Source organism: Gorilla gorilla, chromosome 20 (assembly GCF_029281585.2).
Source record: "Gorilla gorilla gorilla isolate KB3781 chromosome 20, NHGRI_mGorGor1-v2.1_pri, whole genome shotgun sequence".
NCBI lineage: Eukaryota > Metazoa > Chordata > Mammalia > Primates > Hominidae > Gorilla > Gorilla gorilla.
The window spans coordinates 60802697-60818891 of NC_073244.2; the positions used below are offsets into that span (position 1 = coordinate 60802697).

At 56.7% G+C, this 16195-nt stretch overlaps 3 protein-coding genes and 2 pseudogenes across 7 annotated transcripts; all 5 read left to right on the top strand.

The window, feature by feature from the left end:
• The first annotated feature begins 168 nt into the window (after nucleotides 1–168).
• LOC129528616 (choriogonadotropin subunit beta variant 2-like) lies at nucleotides 169–1515 on the top strand. 2 transcript variants are annotated; one of them, XM_055370018.2, is made up of 3 exons: nucleotides 169–547; nucleotides 781–948; nucleotides 1184–1515. In XM_055370018.2, the coding sequence occupies exons 2-3, from the start codon at nucleotides 808–810 to the stop codon at nucleotides 1496–1498; spliced, it is 456 nt and encodes a 151-aa protein (XP_055225993.1). In that variant the 5' UTR covers nucleotides 169–547; nucleotides 781–807; the 3' UTR covers nucleotides 1499–1515. The 2 variants fall into 2 exon arrangements, with proteins under 2 accessions (XP_055225993.1, XP_055225992.1); XM_055370017.2 differs by having other exon boundaries at nucleotides 169–381.
• A 3246-nt stretch (nucleotides 1516–4761) lies between these two features.
• On the top strand, nucleotides 4762–5370 carry LOC134757756 (neurotrophin-4-like; annotated as a pseudogene).
• Nucleotides 5371–6919: 1549 nt separating this feature from the next.
• LOC129528617 (choriogonadotropin subunit beta variant 2-like) lies at nucleotides 6920–8266 on the top strand. Of its 2 annotated transcripts, none has more exons than XM_055370020.2 (3): nucleotides 6920–7298; nucleotides 7532–7699; nucleotides 7935–8266. In XM_055370020.2, exons 2-3 carry the CDS (start codon nucleotides 7559–7561, stop codon nucleotides 8247–8249), a joined length of 456 nt encoding a protein of 151 aa, XP_055225995.1. In that variant the 5' UTR covers nucleotides 6920–7298; nucleotides 7532–7558; the 3' UTR covers nucleotides 8250–8266. The 2 variants fall into 2 exon arrangements, with proteins under 2 accessions (XP_055225995.1, XP_055225994.1); XM_055370019.2 differs by having other exon boundaries at nucleotides 6920–7132.
• Nucleotides 8267–11519: 3253 nt separating this feature from the next.
• Nucleotides 11520–12128, top strand: LOC134757757 (neurotrophin-4-like; annotated as a pseudogene).
• Nucleotides 12129–13673: 1545 nt separating this feature from the next.
• On the top strand, nucleotides 13674–15021 carry LOC129528618 (choriogonadotropin subunit beta variant 2-like). Of its 3 annotated transcripts, none has more exons than XM_055370023.2 (3): nucleotides 13674–13930; nucleotides 14283–14454; nucleotides 14690–15021. In XM_055370023.2, exons 1-3 carry the CDS (start codon nucleotides 13830–13832, stop codon nucleotides 15002–15004), a joined length of 588 nt encoding a protein of 195 aa, XP_055225998.1. In that variant the 5' UTR covers nucleotides 13674–13829; the 3' UTR covers nucleotides 15005–15021. The 3 variants fall into 3 exon arrangements, with proteins under 3 accessions (XP_055225998.1, XP_055225997.1, XP_055225996.1); XM_055370022.2 differs by having other exon boundaries at nucleotides 13675–14053; nucleotides 14287–14454; XM_055370021.2 differs by having other exon boundaries at nucleotides 13675–13887; nucleotides 14287–14454.
• Nucleotides 15022–16195: the final 1174 nt, after the last annotated feature.

The following is a 16195-nucleotide window of genomic DNA, read 5'->3' on the forward strand; positions in this document are numbered from 1 at the left end:
GCACCCTCGCCTCCCTGAGGGCCCGAAGGCCGGCGCAATGGGCCAGAGCCACAATGGCTCCTGGGGTCGGGGCTTGTCCTTTCTTCCCTTTGACCTTACGCAGGGTGAGGGAGCCAATCACAAGAGGCTCACCCCTGACGTCACCCAGTCCCCAGGGCCAGTGAGGGCCCTGTGTTCCGTGGCGCCCCCTGGAGGGAGGAAGGGGAACTGTATCTGAGAGAGAGCAGCCCATTGGGTCCGCTGACTCCGGCCGGGTTCCCGCGCCGCGTCCAACACCCCTCACTCCCTGTCTCCCTCCCCCACGGAGACTCAATTTACTTTCCATGTCCACATTCCCAGTGCTTGCGGAAGATATCCCGCTAAGAGAGAGACATGTCAAAGGTAGGGTACATCCACATTTCCAGGCACCAAAGATGGAGATGTTCCAGGAAAGACTGCAGGGCCCCTGGGCACCTTCCACCTCCTTCCAGGCCATCACTGGCATGAGAAGGGGCAGACCAGTGTGAGCTGTGGAAGGAGGCCTCTTTCTGGAGGAGCGTGACCCCCAGTAAGCTTCAGGTGGGGCAGTTCCTGAGGGTGGGGATCTGAAATGTTGGGGTATCTCAGGTCCTCTGGGCTGTGGGGTGGGCTCTGAAAGGCAGGTGTCGGGGTGGTGGGTCCTGAATAGGAGATGCCGGGAAGGGTCTCTGGGTCTTTGTGGGTGGTGTACCACGCGGGATGGGAAGGCCAGGACTCGGGGCTGCGGTCTCAGACCCGGGTGAAGCAGTGTCCTTGCCCCAGGGGCTGCTGCTGTTGCTGCTGCTGAGCATGGGCGGGACATGGGCATCCAAGGAGCCGCTTCGGCCACGGTGCCGCCCCATCAATGCCACCCTGGCTGTCGAGAAGGAGGGCTGCCCCGTGTGCATCACCGTCAACACCACCATCTGTGCCGGCTACTGCCCCACCATGGTGAGCTGCCCGGAGCCGGGGCAGGTGCTGCCACCTCAGGGCCAGACCCACAGAGGCAGCCGGGGAGGAAGGGTGGTCTGCCTCTCTGGTCAGGGGCTGCGGAACGGGGTGTGGGAGGGCAGGAACAGAGGGCTTCCTGGACTCCTGAGTCTGAGACCGGTGGGGGCAGCCGGGGAGCTCAGCTGAGGCGCTGGCCCCAGGCACATGCTCATTCCCCCACTCACACGGCTTCCAGACCCGCGTGCTGCAGGGGGTCCTGCCGCCCGTGCCTCAGGTGGTGTGCAACTACCGCGATGTGCGCTTCGAGTCCATCCGGCTCCCTGGCTGCCCGCGCGGCGTGAACCCCGTGGTCTCCTACGCCGTGGCTCTCAGCTGTCAATGTGCACGCTGCCGCCGCAGCACCACTGACTGCGGGGGTCCCAAGGACCACCCCTTGACCTGTGATGACCCCCGCTTCCAGGCCTCCTCTTCCTCAAAGGCCCCTCCCCCCAGCCTTCCAAGCCCATCCCGACTCCCGGGGCCCTCAGACACCCCGATCCTCCCACAATAAAGGCTTCTCAATCCGCACTCTGGAGGTGTCTTTCTGTGGGCTCAGGGCAACCACACACACACAGGGTGGGTCCAGCTTCCAAACCACTTTATACAGAGTCACAGTACAGAACTCTGGTAGAAAACAAGGTGGACGGCTGGGCGCGGTGGCTCACGCCTGTAATTGTCGGAGGCTGCGGTGGGTGGATCAGCTGAGGTGAGGGGTTCCAGACCAGCCTGACCAACATGGAGAAACCCCATCTCTACTAAAAATACAAAATATCGTCGGGCGTGGTGGTGCATGCCTATACTCCCAGGTACTTGGGAGGCTTAGGCAGGAGAATCTCTTGATCCTAGGAGGCGGAGGTTGCAGTGAGCAAGATCCCGCCATTGCGCTTCAGCCTGGGCAACAAAAACAAAGCTCCATCTCAAAAAGTAATAATAATAATAATAATAATAATAATAATAATAATAATAATAATATAACAATTAAAAATGTTTGGCCAGGCGCAGTGGCTCACGCCTGCAATCCCAGCACTTTGGGAGGCCGAGGCGGGTGCATCACCTGAGTTCAGGACTTTGAGACCAGCCTGGCCAACATGGTGAATCCCTGTCTCTACTAAAAAAAATACAAAAATTAGCTGGGTGTGGTGGTGTGCGCCTGTACTCCCAGCTACTCGGGAGACTGAGGCAGGACAATTGCTTGAACCCAGGAAGCAGAGATGCAGTGAGCCAAGAGCGCACCACTGCACTCCAGCCTGGGTGACAGGGCCTGACTCCGTCTCAAAAAAAAAAAATAAATAAATAAAAATAAAAAAATAAAACTAGAAAATAGTCAACTACTATTACTCAATAGCAACAGATGGTAAAATACAGGATCAGAGAAAGTAATGATTTGTGCCCGGTCACACAGCCAACAAATGGCAGAGATGGGACTTCACCTCTGGGCAACTGCACTCTGCCATCCTTCCTGTAGAACTCTAAGGAACCGAGAGTCTTGCATCCTGGAGGATGTTCCAATCAATTTTTTTTTTTTTGAGGGGGAGTCTCACTTGTCGCCCAGGCTGGACTGCAGTGGCTCAATCTCGGCTCACTGCAAGCTCCGCCTCCCGGGTTCACACCACTCTCCTGCCTCAGCCTCCGGAGTAGCTGGGACTACAGGCGCCCGCCACCACGCCTGGCTAATTTGTTGTGTTTTTTAATAGAGACGGGGTTTCCCCGTGTTAGGCAGGATGGTCTTGATCTCCTGACATTGTGATCTGCCTGCCTCGGCCTCCCAAAGTGCTGGGATTACAGGCATGAGCCACTGCACCTGGCCCAATTTTTTTTTTTTTTTTTTTTTTTTTTTTTTGAGATAGAGTCTGAGTCTGTCTGGCCAGGCTGGAGTACAGTGGCACAATCCTGGCTCACTGTAGCGCCTGCCTCCTGGGTTCAAGTGACTCTCCCGCCTCAGCCTTCTGAGTAACTGGAATTACAAGCGCCTGCCACCGTGCCCCGCTAATTTTTGTATTTTTAGTAGAGATGCAGTTTCACGACATTGGCCAGACTGGTCTCAAACTCCCAACCTCCAGTGATACTCCTGCCCTGGCCTCCCAGAGTGCTGGGATTATAGGGGTGAGACACCACGCCTGGCCCCAAACAAATTGCTTTAAGACGAGGTCTCCCTATGTTTCCCCACTGCACTTGAACTCCTGGGCTCAAGCAATCCTCCTGCTGTGGCTCCTGAGTAGCTGGGACTACAGACTCAAGCCACCACGCCTGGCCACATTCCACAATTTAGAGAAAGTCCACAACCTGGAATCCTAGGGAGACCCTGATTCACCTCAAAACTGCCACTAAGGAGGTAAAACCCTGCCCCTCAGAGGCAGGCTTCAGTTTCCCTGTGTGTGAAATTGACGTGGCGCTGGGAGAGGCTGGTGGAGGCGCGGATTTTGCAGTTTCCCTACAACATTCTGGAAGCCTGTGGTTCTGGGAAAGGGTGGCGTGGAGAAGACTGGGAAACAACCAGTGGTCACCAGAGCTGTAGCACCTCCTCCACCTCGGAGCTCTGGGGCTGGGAACCCCAGGCTTCGGGGCCCCTGTGGAGGACGCAGGTGGCCCCCTCTTTCCTGACATCTCAGGAGAGGGAGGGACAACCGGCTAGGGGAAGAAAAGCACAGGAAGGTTATACAGCCAGATGGGGAAGGGGCCAAATCCCTGAACAACCCCTTCCCAGAGTTCCTCTTCAAGTGCAGGGTACCCGAGAGTCAAGGCCCCGCCCCCTTTCCAGAGGCCCCTTTTCTACCCAGGTGATGGGTCCTAGCTGGGATGGGAGGCAGATGGACGGAGGGGAGGGGGGGAGGAGGGGAAGGGAGAGGCAGTGGATGAAGGAGGATGGAAGACATGACATCCCCCTCGGCCCATTCATCCCATTCAGGTCCCCAAGCCGCGCCCCCCTCCGCCCCACCTGCACTGCCAGTGCCAACGTCAGAGGGAGGAAGGGGGAGCTCGGCTTAGAAGGCTGAGGCCCTGCCACCTGGGCCACACAGATCATGTGGCCTTCCTTCTCCCCACAGAAGGCCAGACCATGGACACCCCCTGAGCTGGAGGTCATCCTCCATCTCCACCCTGTTTTCTTTTTCTTTCTTTTTTTTTTGCGATGGAGTCTCGCTCTGTCGTGGAGGCTGGAGTGCAGTGGCGCAATCTCTGCTCACTGCAAGCTCCCCCTCCTAGGTTCACTCCATTCTCCTGTCTCAGCCTCCCAAGTAGCTTGGACTACAGGGGCCCGCGACCAAGCCCAGATAAGTTTTTGTATTTTTAGTAGAGACGGGGTTTCACCGAGTTAGCCAGGAAGGTCTCGATCCCCTGACCACATGATCCGCCCGCCTCGGCCTCCCAAAGTGGTGGGATTACAGGAGCGCAGCACCACGCCCAGCTAATTTTGGTATTATCAGTAGAGATGTGATTTCACAGTGTTGGCCAGGCTGCTCTCGAACTCCTGACCTCAAGTCATCCACCCGCCTCAGCCTCCCAAAGTGCTGGGACTACAGGTGTGAGCCATAGTGCCTGACCTGTAGTTGTTGAATATTTATTCTTAATCTACAAGTTGGGTGTGATGCAAGTCCTGTACATGGAGTCCCCCAAACTTCTAGAGCAAGGGCTTCCCCATAATCCTGGCAGGCAGGCCTCCCCTGGGGTTCCAAACTTCTGTCCCCACTGAAGTGTTTATCCTCTTCTCTAATCCCAGCCTCCTTTTCCCTGTTTCCATGTGCTCTGAGAGATGCTCCCGCTCCCCCAGGCTCCCTCTGCATCCCCCTCATTTTCTTCCTCCCCACTGTGTCAATGGAGTCCTAACCCCCACCCTTGACATTGTCCCCTTTTCCTACTACAAAGTGGGACCTTCTTTTCCCCCGAGTGGTCCTGTCTAGGGGTGCCGCTGCCGGGCCCCCTCTGCTCTTCCTGCTGGAGACTGGGGCCTTTTGGGAGTCAGCAGGCACCCGGGCCAACCGCAGCCAGCGAGGGGTCAGCGATACTTCGCCGGCGAGTCATCAGGGTGAGCTGGCCGTGTGCGATGCAGTCACTGGCTGGGTGACAGACCCCCGGACCGCTGTGGACTTGGTTGTGCTCGAGGTGGAGGCGTTGGGCGAGGTGCCTGCAGCTGGCGGCAGTTCCCTCCTCCAACACTTCTTTGTCACCTGCTTCGAGGCCGATAACTCTGAAGAAGGTGGCCCAGGGGTAGGTGGAGGGGCTGCCGCCGGGGTGTGGACCGGGGGGCACTGGGTGTCTGAGTGCAAGGCCAAGCAGTCCTATGTGCGGGCATTGACCGCTGATGCCCAGGGCCGTGTGGACTGGCGATGGATTCAAATTGGCACTACCTGTGTCTGCACACTCCTCAGCCGGACTGGCCGGGCCTGAGACTTATACCCAGGAACTGGTCAGGCAGAAAAAGAACAGAGCTGGATGCTGAGAGACCTCAGGGTTGGCCCAGCTGCTCTACGGACCCCAGTTGGGGAACTCATCAAATCATCACAAAATCACAACTCTCTGAATTTGAGCGCAATCTCTGCAGGATGGGTGCCACCACATGGGGTTTTGAAGGTTGAATAGGAGTTCTCCAGGGGGAAATTGAGAGTAATCATGATGATGATGATGATGATGATGATAATAGCCACTATTTACTGAGTGTTTACTCTTTCGTAGCCCTAATACATAACTCCTCGGATCATCTCTCATGGATTTGATCATTGGTGACCTTTGGTGTTAAGCTGCTGACTGCTCAGTCACAGAGGACACCACCTTGCTCATCCTGGGGAGTGGGAGGGCACATTTCACGATGTGCATGGGGGAGGAGAGAAACTGGAACATGCAAGCAGATGGCCAGGGGACCTTGAGGACATGGTCTACGGAAGGCCTTTAAGTATCTGGGAGCTGGGGTTCAAATGAGAAATCTTACTTGGTGAGAGCAGGCAGGGGTTGGCTTCGAATGTTCTGTTTTGAGATAAAGAGCTACCGATCACACGGGGAGTATAAGCAAGGTTGAATGAGAAGCGATCAGGATGCTGGAGAGTTCAGCCCTGGGCGGGGAGCTCAAGTCAGGTTTCTAGCCCTCTTCCCTGTGCCAACCTATACCCGACACTGGGAAAGAAACAGACCTTAAAATTGTCCAGCTTGATGGCATCGCGGGAAAGGGACTAAGTCCAGATAATGTCCTCCGAGGCTGCGGCCTCGGGGGCAGGACACACCTCCTGCGGGCCTATTCAATAATCAGTTAAATCACCTGAAGCACACGCATTTCCGGGGAGCGCTCCGGGCACCCTGGCTTGAGGGTAGAGTGGGCGGAGGTCCCTAAGGGAGAGGTGGGGCTCGGGCTGAATCCCTCGTTGGGGGCACCAGGGTCAAGTGGCTAACCTGGCAGCCCAGTCACGGGGAGGCCCTCTCTCGTTGGGCAGAAGCTAAGTCCGAAGCCGCGCCCCTCCTGGGCGAGGAGGTTCCACCTCCTAGGTTCCTGTGATTCTCCTGCCTCAGCCCGAGTAGTGGGACATCCCACTTGCTCCCGCCGTTCTGTTTACCACAGGTGACAACCGCCATGGCTGAGAGGCAGGGAGGTCCCCCGAGGACCGAGCAAGGCTCGGTCTCCCAAAAAAAAAAAAAAAGATACATTGAAGTAATTTAAAAACACTTAGGAAGATGTCATTTCTTCCTACCAAGGCGTCCTCCCTTTATGGTTTGTTGTTATATAGGGAACGATAAGAAGAAAGTTTTTTTGGAGGAGGTCGGCCTCGAACTCGAGGCTCTCGCACCCTCGCCTCCCTGAGGGCCCGAAGGCCGGCGCAATGGGCCAGAGCCACAATGGCTCCTGGGGTCGGGGCTTGTCCTTTCTTCCCTTTGACCTTACGCAGGGTGAGGGAGCCAATCACAAGAGGCTCACCCCTGACGTCACCCAGTCCCCAGGGCCAGTGAGGGCCCTGTGTTCCGTGGCGCCCCCTGGAGGGAGGAAGGGGAACTGTATCTGAGAGAGAGCAGCCCATTGGGTCCGCTGACTCCGGCCGGGTTCCCGCGCCGCGTCCAACACCCCTCACTCCCTGTCTCCCTCCCCCACGGAGACTCAATTTACTTTCCATGTCCACATTCCCAGTGCTTGCGGAAGATATCCCGCTAAGAGAGAGACATGTCAAAGGTAGGGTACATCCACATTTCCAGGCACCAAAGATGGAGATGTTCCAGGAAAGACTGCAGGGCCCCTGGGCACCTTCCACCTCCTTCCAGGCCATCACTGGCATGAGAAGGGGCAGACCAGTGTGAGCTGTGGAAGGAGGCCTCTTTCTGGAGGAGCGTGACCCCCAGTAAGCTTCAGGTGGGGCAGTTCCTGAGGGTGGGGATCTGAACTGTTGGGGTATCTCAGGTCCTCTGGGCTGTGGGGTGGGCTCTGAAAGGCAGGTGTCGGGGTGGTGGGTCCTGAATAGGAGATGCCGGGAAGGGTCTCTGGGTCTTTGTGGGTGGTGTACCACGCGGGATGGGAAGGCCAGGACTCGGGGCTGCGGTCTCAGACCCGGGTGAAGCAGTGTCCTTGCCCCAGGGGCTGCTGCTGTTGCTGCTGCTGAGCATGGGCGGGACATGGGCATCCAAGGAGCCGCTTCGGCCACGGTGCCGCCCCATCAATGCCACCCTGGCTGTCGAGAAGGAGGGCTGCCCCGTGTGCATCACCGTCAACACCACCATCTGTGCCGGCTACTGCCCCACCATGGTGAGCTGCCCGGAGCCGGGGCAGGTGCTGCCACCTCAGGGCCAGACCCACAGAGGCAGCCGGGGAGGAAGGGTGGTCTGCCTCTCTGGTCAGGGGCTGCGGAACGGGGTGTGGGAGGGCAGGAACAGAGGGCTTCCTGGACTCCTGAGTCTGAGACCGGTGGGGGCAGCCGGGGAGCTCAGCTGAGGCGCTGGCCCCAGGCACATGCTCATTCCCCCACTCACACGGCTTCCAGACCCGCGTGCTGCAGGGGGTCCTGCCGCCCGTGCCTCAGGTGGTGTGCAACTACCGCGATGTGCGCTTCGAGTCCATCCGGCTCCCTGGCTGCCCGCGCGGCGTGAACCCCGTGGTCTCCTACGCCGTGGCTCTCAGCTGTCAATGTGCACGCTGCCGCCGCAGCACCACTGACTGCGGGGGTCCCAAGGACCACCCCTTGACCTGTGATGACCCCCGCTTCCAGGCCTCCTCTTCCTCAAAGGCCCCTCCCCCCAGCCTTCCAAGCCCATCCCGACTCCCGGGGCCCTCAGACACCCCGATCCTCCCACAATAAAGGCTTCTCAATCCGCACTCTGGAGGTGTCTTTCTGTGGGCTCAGGGCAACCACACACACACAGGGTGGGTCCAGCTTCCAAACCACTTTATACAGAGTCACAGTACAGAACTCTGGTAGAAAACAAGGTGGACGGCTGGGCGCGGTGGCTCACGCCTGTAATTGTCGGAGGCTGCGGTGGGTGGATCAGCTGAGGTGAGGGGTTCCAGACCAGCCTGACCAACATGGAGAAACCCCATCTCTACTAAAAATACAAAATATCGTCGGGCGTGGTGGTGCATGCCTATACTCCCAGGTACTTGGGAGGCTTAGGCAGGAGAATCTCTTGATCCTAGGAGGCGGAGGTTGCAGTGAGCAAGATCCCGCCATTGCGCTTCAGCCTGGGCAACAAAAACAAAGCTCCATCTCAAAAAGTAATAATAATAATAATAATAATAATAATAATAATAATAATAATAATATAACAATTAAAAATGTTTGGCCAGGCGCAGTGGCTCACGCCTGCAATCCCAGCACTTTGGGAGGCCGAGGCGGGTGCATCACCTGAGTTCAGGACTTTGAGACCAGCCTGGCCAACATGGTGAATCCCTGTCTCTACTAAAAAAAATACAAAAATTAGCTGGGTGTGGTGGTGTGCGCCTGTAGTCCCAGCTACTCGGGAGACTGAGGCAGGACAATTGCTTGAACCCAGGAAGCAGAGATGCAGTGAGCCAAGAGCGCACCACTGCACTCCAGCCTGGGTGACAGGGCCTGACTCCGTCTCAAAAAAAAAAAATAAATAAATAAAAATAAAAAAATAAAACTAGAAAATAGTCAACTACTATTACTCAATAGCAACAGATGGTAAAATACAGGATCAGAGAAAGTAATGATTTGTGCCCGGTCACACAGCCAACAAATGGCAGAGATGGGACTTCACCTCTGGGCAACTGCACTCTGCCATCCTTCCTGTAGAACTCTAAGGAACCGAGAGTCTTGCATCCTGGAGGATGTTCCAATCAATTTTTTTTTTTTTGAGGGGGAGTCTCACTTGTCGCCCAGGCTGGACTGCAGTGGCTCAATCTCGGCTCACTGCAAGCTCCGCCTCCCGGGTTCACACCACTCTCCTGCCTCAGCCTCCGGAGTAGCTGGGACTACAGGCGCCCGCCACCACGCCTGGCTAATTTGTTGTGTTTTTTAATAGAGACGGGGTTTCCCCGTGTTAGGCAGGATGGTCTTGATCTCCTGACATTGTGATCTGCCTGCCTCGGCCTCCCAAAGTGCTGGGATTACAGGCATGAGCCACTGCACCTGGCCCAATTTTTTTTTTTTTTTTTTTTTTTTTTTTTTTTTTTTTGAGATAGAGTCTGAGTCTGTCTGGCCAGGCTGGAGTACAGTGGCACAATCCTGGCTCACTGTAGCGCCTGCCTCCTGGGTTCAAGTGACTCTCCCGCCTCAGCCTTCTGAGTAACTGGAATTACAAGCGCCTGCCACCGTGCCCCGCTAATTTTTGTATTTTTAGTAGAGATGCAGTTTCACGACATTGGCCAGACTGGTCTCAAACTCCCAACCTCCAGTGATACTCCTGCCCTGGCCTCCCAGAGTGCTGGGATTATAGGGGTGAGACACCACGCCTGGCCCCAAACAAATTGCTTTAAGACGAGGTCTCCCTATGTTTCCCCACTGCACTTGAACTCCTGGGCTCAAGCAATCCTCCTGCTGTGGCTCCTGAGTAGCTGGGACTACAGACTCAAGCCACCACGCCTGGCCACATTCCACAATTTAGAGAAAGTCCACAACCTGGAATCCTAGGGAGACCCTGATTCACCTCAAAACTGCCACTAAGGAGGTAAAACCCTGCCCCTCAGAGGCAGGCTTCAGTTTCCCTGTGTGTGAAATTGACGTGGCGCTGGGAGAGGCTGGTGGAGGCGCGGATTTTGCAGTTTCCCTACAACATTCTGGAAGCCTGTGGTTCTGGGAAAGGGTGGCGTGGAGAAGACTGGGAAACAACCAGTGGTCACCAGAGCTGTAGCACCTCCTCCACCTCGGAGCTCTGGGGCTGGGAACCCCAGGCTTCGGGGCCCCTGTGGAGGACGCAGGTGGCCCCCTCTTTCCTGACATCTCAGGAGAGGGAGGGACAACCGGCTAGGGGAAGAAAAGCACAGGAAGGTTATACAGCCAGATGGGGAAGGGGCCAAATCCCTGAACAACCCCTTCCCAGAGTTCCTCTTCAAGTGCAGGGTACCCGAGAGTCAAGGCCCCGCCCCCTTTCCAGAGGCCCCTTTTCTACCCAGGTGATGGGTCCTAGCTGGGATGGGAGGCAGATGGACGGAGGGGAGGGGGGGAGGAGGGGAAGGGAGAGGCAGTGGATGAAGGAGGATGGAAGACATGACATCCCCCTCGGCCCATTCATCCCATTCAGGTCCCCAAGCCGCGCCCCCCTCCGCCCCACCTGCACTGCCAGTGCCAACGTCAGAGGGAGGAAGGGGGAGCTCGGCTTAGAAGGCTGAGGCCCTGCCACCTGGGCCACACAGATCATGTGGCCTTCCTTCTCCCCACAGAAGGCCAGACCATGGACACCCCCTGAGCTGGAGGTCATCCTCCATCTCCACCCTGTTTTCTTTTTCTTTCTTTTTTTTTTGCGATGGAGTCTCGCTCTGTCGTGGAGGCTGGAGTGCAGTGGCGCAATCTCTGCTCACTGCAAGCTCCCCGTCCTAGGTTCACTCCATTCTCCTGTCTCAGCCTCCCAAGTAGCTTGGACTACAGGGGCCCGCGACCAAGCCCAGATAAGTTTTTGTATTTTTAGTAGAGACGGGGTTTCACCGAGTTAGCCAGGAAGGTCTCGATCCCCTGACCACATGATCCGCCCGCCTCGGCCTCCCAAAGTGGTGGGATTACAGGAGCGCAGCACCACGCCCAGCTAATTTTGGTATTATCAGTAGAGATGTGATTTCACAGTGTTGGCCAGGCTGCTCTCGAACTCCTGACCTCAAGTCATCCACCCGCCTCAGCCTCCCAAAGTGCTGGGACTACAGGTGTGAGCCATAGTGCCTGACCTGTAGTTGTTGAATATTTATTCTTAATCTACAAGTTGGGTGTGATGCAAGTCCTGTACATGGAGTCCCCCAAACTTCTAGAGCAAGGGCTTCCCCATAATCCTGGCAGGCAGGCCTCCCCTGGGGTTCCAAACTTCTGTCCCCACTGAAGTGTTTATCCTCTTCTCTAATCCCAGCCTCCTTTTCCCTGTTTCCATGTGCTCTGAGAGATGCTCCCGCTCCCCCAGGCTCCCTCTGCATCCCCCTCATTTTCTTCCTCCCCACTGTGTCAATGGAGTCCTAACCCCCACCCTTGACATTGTCCCCTTTTCCTACTACAAAGTGGGACCTTCTTTTCCCCCGAGTGGTCCTGTCTAGGGGTGCCGCTGCCGGGCCCCCTCTGCTCTTCCTGCTGGAGACTGGGGCCTTTTGGGAGTCAGCAGGCACCCGGGCCAACCGCAGCCAGCGAGGGGTCAGCGATACTTCGCCGGCGAGTCATCAGGGTGAGCTGGCCGTGTGCGATGCAGTCACTGGCTGGGTGACAGACCCCCGGACCGCTGTGGACTTGGTTGTGCTCGAGGTGGAGGCGTTGGGCGAGGTGCCTGCAGCTGGCGGCAGTTCCCTCCTCCAACACTTCTTTGTCACCTGCTTCGAGGCCGATAACTCTGAAGAAGGTGGCCCAGGGGTAGGTGGAGGGGCTGCCGCCGGGGTGTGGACCGGGGGGCACTGGGTGTCTGAGTGCAAGGCCAAGCAGTCCTATGTGCGGGCATTGACCGCTGATGCCCAGGGCCGTGTGGACTGGCGATGGATTCAAATTGGCACTACCTGTGTCTGCACACTCCTCAGCCGGACTGGCCGGGCCTGAGACTTATACCCAGGAACTGGTCAGGCAGAAAAAGAACAGAGCTGGATGCTGAGAGACCTCAGGGTTGGCCCAGCTGCTCTACGGACCCCAGTTGGGGAACTCATCAAATCATCACAAAATCACAACTCTCTGAATTTGAGCGCAATCTCTGCAGGATGGGTGCCACCACATGGGGTTTTGAAGGTTGAATAGGAGTTCTCCAGGGGGAAATTGAGAGTAATCATGATGATGATGATGATGATGATAATAGCCACTATTTACTGAGTGTTTACTCTTTCGTAGCCCTAATACATAACTCCTCGGATCATCTCTCATGGATTTGATCATTGGTGACCTTTGGTGTTAAGCTGCTGACTGCTCAGTCACAGAGGACACCACCTTGCTCATCCTGGGGAGTGGGAGGGCACATTTCACGATGTGCATGGGGGAGGAGAGAAACTGGAACATGCAAGCAGATGGCCAGGGGACCTTGAGGACATGGTCTACGGAAGGCCTTTAAGTATCTGGGAGCTGGGGTTCAAATGAGAAATCTTACTTGGTGAGAGCAGGCAGGGGTTGGCTTCGAATGTTCTGTTTTGAGATAAAGAGCTACCGATCACACGGGGAGTATAAGCAAGGTTGAATGAGAAGCGATCAGGATGCTGGAGAGTTCAGCCCTGGGCGGGGAGCTCAAGTCAGGTTTCTAGCCCTCTTCCCTGTGCCAACCTATACCCGACACTGGGAAAGAAACAGACCTTAAAATTGTCCAGCTTGATGGCATCGCGGGAAAGGGACTAAGTCCAGATAATGTCCTCCGAGGCTGCGGCCTCGGGGGCAGGACACACCTCCTGCGGGCCTATTCAATAATCAGTTAAATCACCTGAAGCACACGCATTTCCGGGGAGCGCTCCGGGCACCCTGGCTTGAGGGTAGAGTGGGCGGAGGTCCCTAAGGGAGAGGTGGGGCTCGGGCTGAATCCCTCGTTGGGGGCACCAGGGTCAAGTGGCTAACCTGGCAGCCCAGTCACGGGGAGGCCCTCTCTCGTTGGGCAGAAGCTAAGTCCGAAGCCGCGCCCCTCCTGGGCGAGGAGGTTCCACCTCCTAGGTTCCTGTGATTCTCCTGCCTCAGCCCGAGTAGTGGGACATCCCACTTGCTCCCGCCGTTCTGTTTACCACAGGTGACAACCGCCATGGCTGAGAGGCAGGGAGGTCCCCCGAGGACCGAGCAAGGCTCGGTCTCCCAAAAAAAAAAAAAAAGATACATTGAAGTAATTTAAAAACACTTAGGAAGATGTCATTTCTTCCTACCAAGGCGTCCTCCCTTTATGGTTTGTTGTTATATAGGGAACGATAAGAAGAAAGTTTTTTTGGAGGAGGTCGGCCTCGAACTCGAGGCTCTCGCACCCTCGCCTCCCTGAGGGCCCGAAGGCCGGCGCAATGGGCCAGAGCCACAATGGCTCCTGGGGTCGGGGCTTGTCCTTTCTTCCCTTTGACCTTACGCAGGGTGAGGGAGCCAATCACAAGAGGCTCACCCCTGACGTCACCCAGTCCCCAGGGCCAGTGAGGGCCCTGTGTTCCGTGGCGCCCCCTGGAGGGAGGAAGGGGAACTGTATCTGAGAGAGAGCAGCCCATTGGGTCCGCTGACTCCGGCCGGGTTCCCGCGCCGCGTCCAACACCCCTCACTCCCTGTCTCCCTCCCCCACGGAGACTCAATTTACTTTCCATGTCCACATTCCCAGTGCTTGCGGAAGATATCCCGCTAAGAGAGAGACATGTCAAAGGTAGGGTACATCCACATTTCCAGGCACCAAAGATGGAGATGTTCCAGGAAAGACTGCAGGGCCCCTGGGCACCTTCCACCTCCTTCCAGGCCATCACTGGCATGAGAAGGGGCAGACCAGTGTGAGCTGTGGAAGGAGGCCTCTTTCTGGAGGAGCGTGACCCCCAGTAAGCTTCAGGTGGGGCAGTTCCTGAGGGTGGGGATCTGAAATGTTGGGGTATCTCAGGTCCTCTGGGCTGTGGGGTGGGCTCTGAAAGGCAGGTGTCGGGGTGGTGGGTCCTGAATAGGAGATGCCGGGAAGGGTCTCTGGGTCTTTGTGGGTGGTGTACCACGCGGGATGGGAAGGCCAGGACTCGGGGCTGCGGTCTCAGACCCGGGTGAAGCAGTGTCCTTGCCCCAGGGGCTGCTGCTGTTGCTGCTGCTGAGCATGGGCGGGACATGGGCATCCAAGGAGCCGCTTCGGCCACGGTGCCGCCCCATCAATGCCACCCTGGCTGTCGAGAAGGAGGGCTGCCCCGTGTGCATCACCGTCAACACCACCATCTGTGCCGGCTACTGCCCCACCATGGTGAGCTGCCCGGAGCCGGGGCAGGTGCTGCCACCTCAGGGCCAGACCCACAGAGGCAGCCGGGGAGGAAGGGTGGTCTGCCTCTCTGGTCAGGGGCTGCGGAATGGGGTGTGGGAGGGCAGGAACAGAGGGCTTCCTGGACTCCTGAGTCTGAGACCGGTGGGGGCAGCTGGGGAGCTCAGCTGAGGCGCTGGCCCCAGGCACATGCTCATTCCCCCACTCACACGGCTTCCAGACCCGCGTGCTGCAGGGGGTCCTGCCGCCCGTGCCTCAGGTGGTGTGCAACTACCGCGATGTGCGCTTCGAGTCCATCCGGCTCCCTGGCTGCCCGCGCGGCGTGAACCCCGTGGTCTCCTACGCCGTGGCTCTCAGCTGTCAATGTGCACGCTGCCGCCGCAGCACCACTGACTGCGGGGGTCCCAAGGACCACCCCTTGACCTGTGATGACCCCCGCTTCCAGGCCTCCTCTTCCTCAAAGGCCCCTCCCCCCAGCCTTCCAAGCCCATCCCGACTCCCGGGGCCCTCAGACACCCCGATCCTCCCACAATAAAGGCTTCTCAATCCGCACTCTGGAGGTGTCTTTCTGTGGGCTCAGGGCAACCACACACACACAGGGTGGGTCCAGCTTCCAAACCACTTTATACAGAGTCACAGTACAGAACTCTGGTAGAAAACAAGGTGGACGGCTGGGCGCGGTGGCTCACGCCTGTAATTGTCGGAGGCTGCGGTGGGTGGATCAGCTGAGGTGAGGGGTTCCAGACCAGCCTGACCAACATGGAGAAACCCCATCTCTACTAAAAATACAAAATATCGTCGGGCGTGGTGGTGCATGCCTATACTCCCAGGTACTTGGGAGGCTTAGGCAGGAGAATCTCTTGATCCCAGGAGGCGGAGGTTGCAGTGAGCAAGATCCCGCCATTGCGCTTCAGCCTGGGCAACAAAAACAAAGCTCCATCTCAAAAAGTAATAATAATAATAATAATAATAATAATATAACAATTAAAAATGTTTGGCCAGGCGCAGTGGCTCATGCCTGCAATCCCAGCACTTTGGGAGGCCGAGGCGGGTGCATCACCTGAGTTCAGGACTTTGAGACCAGCCTGGCCAACATGGTGAATCCCTGTCTCTACTAAAAAAAATACAAAAATTAGCTGGGTGTGGTGGTGCGCGCCTGTAGTCCCAGCTACTCGGGAGACTGAGGCAGGACAATTGCTTGAACCCGGGAAGCAGAGATGCAGTGAGCCAAGAGCGCACCACTGCACTCCAGCCTGGGTGACAGGGCCTGACTCCGTCTCAAAAAAATAAATAAATAAATAAAAATAAAAAAATAAAACTAGAAAATAGTCAACTACTATTACTCAATAGCAACAGATGGTAAAATACAGGATCAGAGAAAGTAATGATTTGTGCCCGGTCACACAGCCAACAAATGGCAGAGATGGGACTTCACCTCTGGGCAACTGCACTCTGCCATCCTTCCTGTAGAACTCTAAGGAACCGAGAGTCTTGCATCCTGGAGGATGTTCCAATCAATTTTTTTTTTTTTGAGGGGGAGTCTCACTTGTCGCCCAGGCTGGACTGCAGTGGCTCAATCTCGGCTCACTGCAAGCTCCGCCTCCCGGGTTCACACCACTCTCCTGCCTCAGCCTCCGGAGTAGCTGGGACTACAGGCGCCCGCCACCACGCCTGGCTAATTTGTTGTGTTTTTTAGTAGAGACGGGGTTTCCCCGTGTTAGGCAGG

Excerpts from the sequence above, each read along its gene's own strand:
- LOC129528617 (XM_055370019.2), top strand. Across the intron at positions 7,700-7,934 it reads CCGGCTACTGCCCCACCATG|ACCCGCGTGCTGCAGGGGGT; the intron begins GTGAGCTGCCCG and ends CACGGCTTCCAG.
- LOC129528616 (XM_055370017.2), top strand. Across the intron at positions 949-1,183 it reads CCGGCTACTGCCCCACCATG|ACCCGCGTGCTGCAGGGGGT; the intron begins GTGAGCTGCCCG and ends CACGGCTTCCAG.
- LOC129528618 (XM_055370023.2), top strand. The coding sequence starts at position 13,830 with ATGTCCACATTCCCAGTGCTTGCGGAAGATATCCCGCTAAGAGAGAGA. Across the intron at positions 13,931-14,282 it reads GCACCAAAGATGGAGATGTT|CCAGGGGCTGCTGCTGTTGC; the intron begins CCAGGAAAGACT and ends AGTGTCCTTGCC. Across the intron at positions 14,455-14,689 it reads CCGGCTACTGCCCCACCATG|ACCCGCGTGCTGCAGGGGGT; the intron begins GTGAGCTGCCCG and ends CACGGCTTCCAG.